Source organism: Moschus berezovskii, chromosome 8 (assembly GCF_049115385.1).
Source record: "Moschus berezovskii isolate FMDL1 chromosome 8, NW_MosBer_1.0, whole genome shotgun sequence".
NCBI classification, from domain to species: domain Eukaryota; kingdom Metazoa; phylum Chordata; class Mammalia; order Artiodactyla; family Moschidae; genus Moschus; species Moschus berezovskii.
The window spans coordinates 59,832,000-59,842,902 of NC_142467.1; the positions used below are offsets into that span (position 1 = coordinate 59,832,000).

The 10,903-nt window shown below is 40.6% G+C and overlaps 1 protein-coding gene and 1 pseudogene across 1 annotated transcript; both read right to left on the bottom strand.

Moving 5' to 3' along the window:
- Window positions 1-2,527: 2,527 nt before the first annotated feature.
- LOC129559499 (dnaJ homolog subfamily B member 1 pseudogene) lies at window positions 2,528-3,575 on the bottom strand (annotated as a pseudogene).
- A 4,042-nt stretch (window positions 3,576-7,617) lies between these two features.
- PCDHB1 (protocadherin beta 1) lies at window positions 7,618-10,074 on the bottom strand. The gene has a single exon (XM_055431363.2). The coding sequence runs from the start codon at window positions 10,072-10,074 to the stop codon at window positions 7,618-7,620; it is 2,457 nt and encodes an 818-aa protein (XP_055287338.2).
- Window positions 10,075-10,903: the final 829 nt, after the last annotated feature.

Consider the following 10,903-nt stretch of genomic DNA (forward strand, 5'->3'; position numbering starts at 1 on the left):
GATCAAACCCATATCTCCTGCATTAGTAGGCGAACTCCTTACCACTGAACCACCAGAGAAACCTGGTGTCTGATGTTTAATCATTGCTGTTTTCTCAGTTCAGTCATTCCATTAGTCAATTAAAAAAAAGGGTAGTTGGGAATGGTGGAAGGAGAGAGTCAGTAGGAGGGGGTAGAGTGACCAAGAAATTGGTTTTGCCAATATTTTATTTAGAATTTTTGTATCTGTTGATAATGATATTGGGAAATATCTTTTCTTTTTTTCTTGACAAGCTTTAGTATAAAATGAGTTGAGGGGTACATCAGGCATCCACAAGACCACCCCCAGCTTTGATTTGCTAGGAAGAGTCACACAGGACCTTCCCTGGTGGCTCAGCAGTAAAGAATTTGCCTGCCAATGCTGGAGACAAGGGTTCGATTCCTGGGGGAGATCCCTTGGAGAAGGAAATGGCAACCCACTGCAATATTCTTGCCTGGGAAATCCCATGGACAGAGGAGCCTAGTGGGCTACAGTCTATGGAGTCACAAAAAAGTTGGACAAGACTTAGCGACTAAACAATAACAAGAGATATTAGAACAAAAAAAGTACAAAACTAAATCAAAGGGTAAAGGGACACGGGCAAAGTCTGGAGGAAAGCAGGCACAAGCGTCTAAAAATTCTCTCCCTGTGGAGTTCACACAGGTCACACTTGATTCCTCCATGTGATGAACTATGACGACATGTGGGAAATGCTCTCTGCTAGAGAAGCTCATTAGAAACTCAGAGTCTAGGGTGTTTTACTGGGCTCTGGTAGAGCCCTCTGCTGCTGCTGCTGCTGCTAAGTCGCTTCAGTCATGTCCGACTCTGTGCGACCCCATGGACTGCAGCCCACCAGGCTCCTCCATCCATGGGATTTTCCAGGCAAGAGTACTGGAGTGGGGTGCGATTGCCTTCTCCCGGTAGAGCCCTCTACCTGGCTCTAAAAAGGAAAGGTTTTCAGCATAAATCACAGTGAGCCACTCCTATCATTTAGGGAAAGTTTTATCAATGTAGTGAACTGTTTATGATTCAAGTCCCCACACTGCCTCTGCTTTTGGTATTCAAGAAATTGCCAAGGCCAATGTCAAGAAGCTTTTCTCTAGGTTTTCTTCTAGGAGTTCTTATTCAGTTCTTAACATTTAAATCTTTACCCATTTTGAAGTAATTTTTTTAATGGTATAAGGTCCCAATATCATTGTTTTGCATGTGGATATCCAGTTTTCCTAACACCGTTTATTGAAGACACTGACCTTTCTCCACTGAGTATTCTTGGCACCCTTGTCAAAGATCAACTGACCATATATGAGTAGTTCTATTTCTGGGCTCTCTATTTTGTTTGGTTGGTTAATTCATCTGTTTTTATACCAGTGCCATATTGTTTCCATTATTGTGACTTTGAACTGTATTTTGAAATAAGGAAATGTGATGCCTCCAGCTTTATTTTTCTTGCTTAAAATTGCGTTGGCTCTTTGGGGTCTTTTGTGGTTCTGTTAATTTTAGCATTTATTTCTGAAAAAAATGCCATTAGGATTTTGATAGATCTATAATAAATCTGTAGATTGCTTTAGGTGGAATAGACATTTTAACAATGTTAATTTTCCTATACATAAACACAAGATGTTTTCCATTTGCGTTTTTTTTCCAGTTATGCTTTATAGTTTTCCAGTGTCAAGTCTTTCACCTCCTTGTTAGTTTACTTCTAAGTATTTTATTATTTTTTCTACTAATGTATTGTTTTCTCATTTCCTGTTTGGATACTTTGTTGTTAGTGCATAGAAATGCAACTGCTTTTTGTACACTAATTTTGTATCATGCAACTTTACTGATTTCACTTGTTCTAACAGTTTTTTAATGTGGTGTCTCTAGGGTTTTCTGTGCATAAGATGATGCCATCTGCAAATAATTTTACTTTTTTCTATCTGATTTGAATGTTTTTTTTTAAATTTCTTTTTCTTACCTAATGGTCTTGGCTAGGACTCCCACTACTGTATTGAATAGAAGTGGTTAGAGTGGACATCTTTATCTTTGCCTTATTCTAGATCTTAGAAGAAAACCTTTCAGCTTTTCATCATTTTGTGTGATGGTAATTTGGGGCTTTTACTATATGGCCTTCATTGTACTGAGGAGAGTTCCTTATATGTACCTAATTAGTTGAGAGCTTTTATCCTGCAAGGAGATCCAACCAGTCCATTCTAAAGGAGATCGATCCTGGGTGTTCATTGGAAGGACTGATGCTAAAGCTGAAACTCCAATACTTTGGCCACCTCATGCGACGAGTTGACTCACTGGAAAAGACTCTGATGCTGGGAAGGATTGGGGGCGGGAGGAGACGGGGACGACAGAGAATGAGCTGGCTGGATGGCATCACCAACTCGATGGACATGAGTTTGATTGAACTCCGGGAGTTGGTGTTGGACAGGGACGCCTGGCATGCTGTGATTCATGGGGTCGCAAAGAGTCGGTCACGACTGAGCAACTGAATTGAACTGAACTTTATCCTGAAAGGGTGTTACATTTTGTCAAATACTTTGTCTGTGTCTGTTAGGATTTTTTTTTTTGAAAGATTGTAATATATTCTCTGGAAAACAGTAGTACAAAAGCCATCCCTGAGTCCTTCTTCAGGTCCACAGCTGGTGGAATGGTCCAGAAATCCTTGAGCTCTGGAAGGGTCCCTGGTCAGTCCTTGGGGAACATGGGTTGACTGTAATGGAACCTGCTCAAGAATGGTTCTTGACATCTGGGGAATCCTTCCCAGAAAGATCACTTCAAACTCAATAATGAGGTCCCCATGTTTCTTGGGCACTTTGGGGAGAGGGTGGGCTTCTCTGGGAACTTTTTGCTGCACACCAAGCCTGATGACATCTTTGAACACAACGGGTATGGTCCTGTTGTCCATAGTGAGGACATTGACTGTACAGCCACACAGAGCCTCCCAAAGGCTGATCCTGATGACATCAGAGCCATCTCTCTTAAAGACACTGTGTGGCTTGTCCTTGAAAACAAAGACGATATCGGCTGGAATGTTGTTGGAAGTCTGGTCTCCTTCCTTGGGGAAGGTGATTTTGGTCCCTTCTTTCTACCCCTGCATCACTTCCATGTTCAAAATTTTGTCTTCATTGTGGATGCTCTTTCTGCTGGGGTTCAGCCACGTATGAGAGATTTTCATCTTCTTGGTACAGCTTCTGTAGATCTCTTCAAGTGAGACCCTAAGGTCATGGGTGACAGGGGGATCTTGTTTCTTTTGGGTGGGCTTTTGGGCAGGACGGGAGCGGCTAAAGTTCATGTTGGTGAAGCCACCCATGCCCATAGGGAAGCCGGAGAACAGGTCATCGATGTCCATGCCTTCCTCCCCGTTGCGCTGCCCAAAAAAGGTGTCAAAGGGATTTTGGCCATTGAAGAATTCAGCAAACATGGCATGAGGGTCTCCGTGGAATGTGTAGCTGAAGGAGGTACCATTAGTACCACTACTGCTCCTGCCGCTGGGGCCACCGCCCTTCAGGCCTTCCACCCCTCAGCAGTTGATTGCATGGGTCACTGAGCACATTGTAGGCCTCCGCAATCTTATCAGGATGATCTTGTGATTTTGTTCTTCCTTCTGTTTATGTACTATGTCACATTCATTTGCATATGTTGAAGCATCTTTGCAACTCAGCGATAAATTCCATTTGGTCATGTTGTATATTTTAATATGCTATTAAATTTGGTCTGCTAGTACTTCATTGAGAATATTTATATCTATATTCATCCAGGGATATTGACTTGTGATTTTCTTGTGTCTTTGTCTGGCTTTGGTATCAGAGTGATGTTGACCTCACAAAATAAGTTTGGAAATGTTCTGTTTTTTGAAAGAGTTTAAGAAGGATTGATAATTATTCTTGAAATGTTTGGAATTCATCCATTAAACCAATTGGTCCTGAGCTTTCTTTGTTGAGAGGTTGGTGATGTTTTGACCTGTGATCTTGGAATAGGATTTCTGCAGCTCATGCTAATTTGCCATCTTGGCAAGAAGCAGAGTCAATACTATCTTTTCTCTTTCTTTCCCTCTATTCTCTTCTTTTGTATCATCAACTGAGCCTATACTAGGGTTTTTTTCAATCTATGTTCTGTGTATTCTGTGGCTGGTTTAAAACTTGGGCCCAAGATTTTTTGATGCTTACATATTCAAGAGGTAGGCCTATATCCCTCCCCCCATTAAGTTTTGGGTGGTTTGTTACTTTTTGTTCTGTTATTGATGAATCCCTTAATTATATACAAATTTACTAATTTGCTCTTCAGTAACTCCCATACTAAATTTTATACCATCTACTGAGGTTTTATTGCATGACTTAATGTTTTATTTCTAAAATTTCTAATCATTTATATATATATATATATATATATATAAAATCTAGTTTTATACTACAATGAATAACTTCAGGAATCTTTCTGTAGTGGCTGTGTTTGCTTCATTTCTAGTGTTTGCATTCAAAATTTTATCTATTATCTCTGTTTAGAGAAAAGTGTGGTACATAAAAAATTAGCTTGCTTCACCAGTTGAAACAAAACACTTGTTACTTTTACTTTTTAATATTATGTTTCAGTGTTCTATATGGAGAAGGAAATGGCAACCCACTCCAGTACCCTTGCCTGGAAAATCCCATGGACGGGGGAGCCTGGTAGGCTACAGTCCATGGGGTCACCAAGAGTAGGCTACAGTCCATGGGGTCTCGAAGAGTTGGACACGACTGAGCAACTTCACTTTCACTTTTCACTTTCATGCATTGGAGAAGGAAATGGCAACCCACTCCAGTATTCTTGCCTGGAGAATCCCAGGGACAGAGGAGCCTGGTGGGCTGCTGTCTGTGGGGTCGCACAGAGTCAGACATGACTAAAGCGACTTAGCAGCAGCAGCAGCAGCAGTGTTCTGTAAACACAATAAATATTTCAATAATATTATAAAAAGTTATATAGATTTGGAAATGAGGTCAAATTTTAGGCTGAAGAGGATGTGTGATTAATCATGTACTTTGATATTCAACGCTATAGAAAATAAACCTTTATATATGAGAATTATATGGATAAATTTTGCTTTTGAGAATGAGAGATTTATCTTTAAATATCAAACAACAAAAAACACAGACACAGAGAAAGCAATATATATATTTATCTTTGGTAGAATTAAATAAAGCCAAAGAGATCAATTCCATTTTAATTTCAGCATGTAAGTCTATATTTAAATGACATCTTTATTTAGCTTATAAATATATAAATATGTCTAATTTTAAATTTTCATAGTTAATATCTATTAATTTTATAACTAATGGAAATTGAAGATCAAGTTAATGTAATTTTCATTTAGAGTTAAAACATTATAAATAAACATAAACAAGTTAAAAGATTTTTATGCTTGCTTTAAGATAATGTAACATAGTATTACAAAGAAATACTCATTTTGAATAAATTGTGCTCTATATGGATAATTCCAGGCTTAAAAATCTGCTCTTCATCCCAGATAAGAGTTTGCTCATAAAATGGTAACATTGTGTTATAGTCCAAATAATATAGTAATTGTCTCTGAATCCATATACAAAGAAATGAGTAAAATATAAATGTAGGAGAAGTGACAAGCATTCCTTAAAGAATTTCAGTTAATTAGTGTAAAAGGAATCAGAAATTCACCATTCACTGCCACAGTTATTAATTGCCACAGGAAACAGCCAGTAATGGATACTAAAATTAGTGGGCAAAAATTAAAGCAGAAACATTATATTTGCATTGTACTTTCAAAGTATCTCTCCCCATATTAATTACAAGAGGAAAAATAGTAACATTACAGTAAATAAACTTGACAGATATTATCTTAACCAAGTGCTCAAGACTGACATCACTTTAACACTACTGAACTATATACTTAAAAATGGTTAATATTCTACCACAGTAAAAAAATATTAACATTACCAGATAAGACATTTTGACATCATGTACCCCCTGATATAAGGAATTGAGAAGGTCACAGTATCATTTCTATAATATTCTTCCCAGTAATGCAGAACAATCGAATTATGAGAAAACAAAGACAATGTCAAGTTGAGGGACATATTTGTTAACAATAAGCTTATTGTGGTAACCATATGCTGTATACCTTAAATAGTGCTATGACAATTATACCTCAGTGTAACTGGAAGAAATTGAGAGACATTTTACAAATAACTGACCAGTACTCTTCAAAAGTCTCAAGGTCATGAAAGACAAAAGGTTAAGGGATGATGGTGAATGGTAGAAACTAAATTCATTATGAGATCCTAGATTGGATCCTTGAAAAGAAAAAGGACAGTAGGGTAAAATCTGAGTAACATTTGTAGTTTAGTTAATAGAATTGTACCAATGTTAATTTCTTAATTTTGTAGACTGTGCTATGGTTATATAAGATGGTAACATTAAGGGAAGCCAGGTGAATAGTATATGATAATTCTATATTATTCTTGCAGTTTTATGAGTCTAAAATTATCTCATAAGGAATTTAAATCCTTTTAAAAAACTTTTGTTGTAACTAGAAACTTTCAGTAGAAATGTAGATATATATGCATTTCAAAATTAAATAGGTAATTGAAGCTATATGCCCAAACTAGAGGTACTGTTCTACCCTTGGAATACCAGGTACAAATATTGTGCTTATGTGTGCTTAACACACCCGTTGTGGGTCTGCATTTACATGTTATATAAAATAAGGCATAACTAAAGGCTCATTAAAGCAAACTCTTAAACAGTTAAGGCACAATTGGTCATATTAATTGTATCCTTGAAATGTTAATATTTTAATTTGTTTCTTTTTTAAGTTTAGAATGAGAGAACTTAAAATAGCTTGTAAATGCAGAACAATGATGATCAAAAAGAAATTGAATTTGATTCCCTACTCCATTTTATGAATGACATGCTAGGAACTACCTCTTTCTTAGTCTCCATGTATGTCATCACATCAGCATGCCCAGAGAGGAAAATGGCTTAAGATCAGCTCTGATAATAGGTGAAAATCTTTCTTAAGGCCACTTAATTGGTATTAATGAATTCTTTTTCTTTTAATATCTTTTGTAGATCTACTTGTTGTAGTCTGTTTTTTTCCTCACCCACTTTTCATTCTCCACATTCAAATAACCGTTCTCTGATGAGGAATGAAATAGGTATAAAGAGACCTAAGACTTGCCTAAGGCTCCCCAACAACCATTAAGAAACCTAACTTAATTTTAGCAAACATTCCTGAACTGAATCTCTTTAGCCTTATATATGCCTTTATATGTGCAAATAAGGCAAATCCTTTTTCTTCTTCTCTATGCTTCCTCCCATCTGGTTATCTATTGAGGACCACCATTCACCAAACATTTGCATGATTGTGAATGGTGGTACAAGACGTTGATTCAGAAATGATCTCTACTCATCAAGGGACAAAAATCTAGAAATATTTCTACTTCTCAACCTAATTGCTTTCTGATACATCTCTTCCCCTAAGCATGTGTAACTTTCTAATAGAAAATAACTTAAAGGCAAAATAACAGGGTATCTCTATGGAACTAAGTGTTTCCAGAGCCAGAACTAGTGAACTTCCACAGGAGACATGGGTAATGGTTACATATAGTCATCAGATACTTGGGCATGGCCCTCTGACCCCCGAGACCTGTTCCTATCAGAATCTGGTGGTAATCTGGAGCTAGCCTCTGTTTTTGCCTCTCCAGTTCCGTGAGGGAAAGGGAAGTTGGGCATAAAGCGCTTAAGAAACCGGAACTCACTATTGCTAGTGCCAGTGGCTGAGCACATCTCATAGGGACAAGGCTGCGATATGGGTCCACTGGTTCCTCCTTGTACCAGGTTGTTAGAGAAATTGCAGTCATCATAGAAATGCTCTTGAATTGTGAACTTTTCTCTGTGTTTAATCTTCTGGCAGATATGTATAATGAAGATCACTGTGACAGAGAGGAGAAAGAGAAAGGAAAGTACAGCCAGAGAAATGACTAAATATTTAGTGGATGGATTTACCCTTGTAGGATGCTTAAATGTATCCCGAAACTGCAGATAGGGCTCAGAAAAGCCATCTACCAGGAGAATGTTAAGTGACGCAGTAGTAGAAAGAGCTGGTTGGCCATGATCCTGAACAAGAATGACCAGTTTCTGCATCATGGAGTCTCTCTCAGATACCTGCCGCAATGTACGGATTTCCCCGTTTTGTTGCTGAACAGAGAATAACCCAAGGTCAGTGGCTTTAAATAGATGATATGAAAGCCAAGAATTCTGACCCGAGTCACCATCCACTGCCACTACCTTGGTCACCAGATAGCCTGCCTCTGCAGACCTGGGCACCAGGTCATTGCAGGGCAAAGTGCCATTTTGCAATGGGTACAAGATCATTGGACGGTTATCATTGTCATCCAGGACAACCACTTTGACAGTAACCTGGCTACTCAGTGACAGGAAGCCCCCATCAGTTGCCTTTACCACAAACTGAAAATCTTGAATGGCCTCATAATCCATCGTTCTCAGTGCATAGAGTTTCCCATTGTCTGAATTTATGGAGATGTAAGCAAAGACTGATAGATCTCCACTTTTTGGAGGCAACAGGGAATACGTTACTTTGGCATTCTCACCCAAATCTAGATCCTCAGCAAGGACTTTGCCAATAAAAACTGCAGGGCTGTTGTTTTCTCTAACAGTCAAGATGTAGGAATCTTCCTGAAATACTGGGGGGTTGTCATTAATGTCTGATATTAGCACCTCTATCACAGTCTCCGATGACAGAGTGGGTGGTCCAGTATCCATGGCAACAAGGGTGATATTATAGCCAGAGACCTCCTCCCGATCCAAGCCTCTGTCAGTGACCAGTGAGTAGGAGTTACGGAATGTAGGTTTGACTGCAAAGGGAAGGTCTTCTTTGAGGAAGCAGGTGATTTTTCCTCCCACTCGAATGTCCCGGTCCCGGATAGAGAAAAGGGCCACGACAGTATGTAGTGGAGAGTCCTCAGGGAGAGGGCTGGACACAGAGGAGACTGTAACTTCAGGAGGATTGTCATTAACATCCACCACTTCCACCAGGACTTTGCTGTGGGCAGAAAGGCCTCCTCCATCGGTAGCTTGAATGTCAATGTCATATGTTTCAATCGCTTCAAAATCTAGGGGCCCTCTTAGTCGAACCTCTCCAGTTTCAGAGTGAATCTGAAATGTCTGGAGAATTACTTCTGGGTTTTGAGCTAAAGAGTAAGTTATCTCCTTGTTGGAGCCCTCGTCCAGGTCGGTGGCAGTCACCGTAGCCACCAGGGACCCGTTGGCGCTATTTTCCGGTACCTGAGCCCGGTACACCAGTCGAGAGAATTGGGGCACGTGATCATTGACGTCCAGAACCTCCACCCGGATGTGGGCGGTGCCAGACTTGGGTGGAGACCCTCCATCCACAGCTGTAATTGTCATGTTGACTTCTGGCTGCTCCTCTCTGTCCAAGGGTTTATCCAGCACTAGTTCGGCATACTTGGGCCCGTTGCTGCGGAAGCGTGTGTGCAGGTGGAAATACTCATTGGCGCTTAGGGTGTAGTTTTGGAGACCGTTGAGGCCGACGTCCAGATCCTGGGCGCTTTGCAGAGGAAACCGTGAACCCAGCGGGGTGCTCTCCGGAATCCTTAAAAGAGGCTCCTTGTTTAGGAAAACCGGGGCATTGTCATTAATATCAAATACCCTGACCTCCACGCGAAAGGACTGCAGTGGGTCCACCAGGACTACTTCAAAGTGCAGAACGCATGGGTCGGCTTTGCCACAGAGTGACTCTCGGTCCAGTTTCTCCTTCACGAACAGATCCCCTGTCTTGCGGTGGAGCCGGAAATGCAGTTTATTGCCCTCGGAAACGAGCCGCGCCCCGCGCGCAGCCAGCTTCCCTACCTCCAACCCCAGGTCCTTAGCCACATTAGCTACAAAGGAACCGCTCTCCATCTCCTCTGCCACCGAATAGCGAATGGTTGCCGCACCCCCCACAGATAAGCACAGAAAAAGGAGAAGAGTTCCCACTTGCCTGCTTTGCAGGAGTTTTCTGCATGCAGTTGCCATTCTTTCTCACAAGCTCACTCTCAGCAGCAGCTGCCACCTGTTAGGGGTACACTTTAAACTTCTCTGCCAACAGGTTCCGCAACAGCTGCCCTCGGCTTTGCTAGCCTCTAACCGCAGCGCCTCCAAAGGCTAACCGAGCTGGGTGAGCTGTTTTGAACTTGGAAGAAAAATTACCTTGAGCAACTTAACTCCCCAGTCTCCAGTCTATCGAATGTATTAATAGATATGTTCTCATTCTGGAGAGTTAGGTAGAGGTTGAAATTTGTTGCCAAAGCAACACCTAGCTCACCTTTCATTTCCCTTTCAGGGAAAAAAAAAGCCCTCGGGAATTGAGAAGCCAATGAGGATACTGGTTAAGCGAGTTTAAGGCTGAAGTCATCGTATCTGTGAGCCGGCTGGGGACGCTGCAGCAACCAGCCAACTGCGAGGTGTTAAGGTACTTGGCTCACCCCACACACTGCGCCTGGAGACCAAGGGAAAAGCAGAAAGATCCCGCAGAGTCTTCAGAAGCCTGAACCAGCTGAGTGGGGGTAGGGGCTTGGAGGAAATGATCAGTAGGAAAAGAGGACAGACAGACATCCTTAAGGAAACGGGTCCAGTAGGTACATTGGATAGGGCAGCTGTTCAACTTGCCTCATGATATGCATAAATCCATTCTTTTCCCCGGAATCCTCAAATGCTCAAATCCTCAAAAACCAGCAACTGGTTTGTTACTCATGATTATGATGGAATTAGTACTTAATTGGGTATATTTCTAAATACTGGTATGTGTTAAGTAATTCACATGCATTATCTCATTTAACCCTTGCATCAACAACTCTATAGGGTT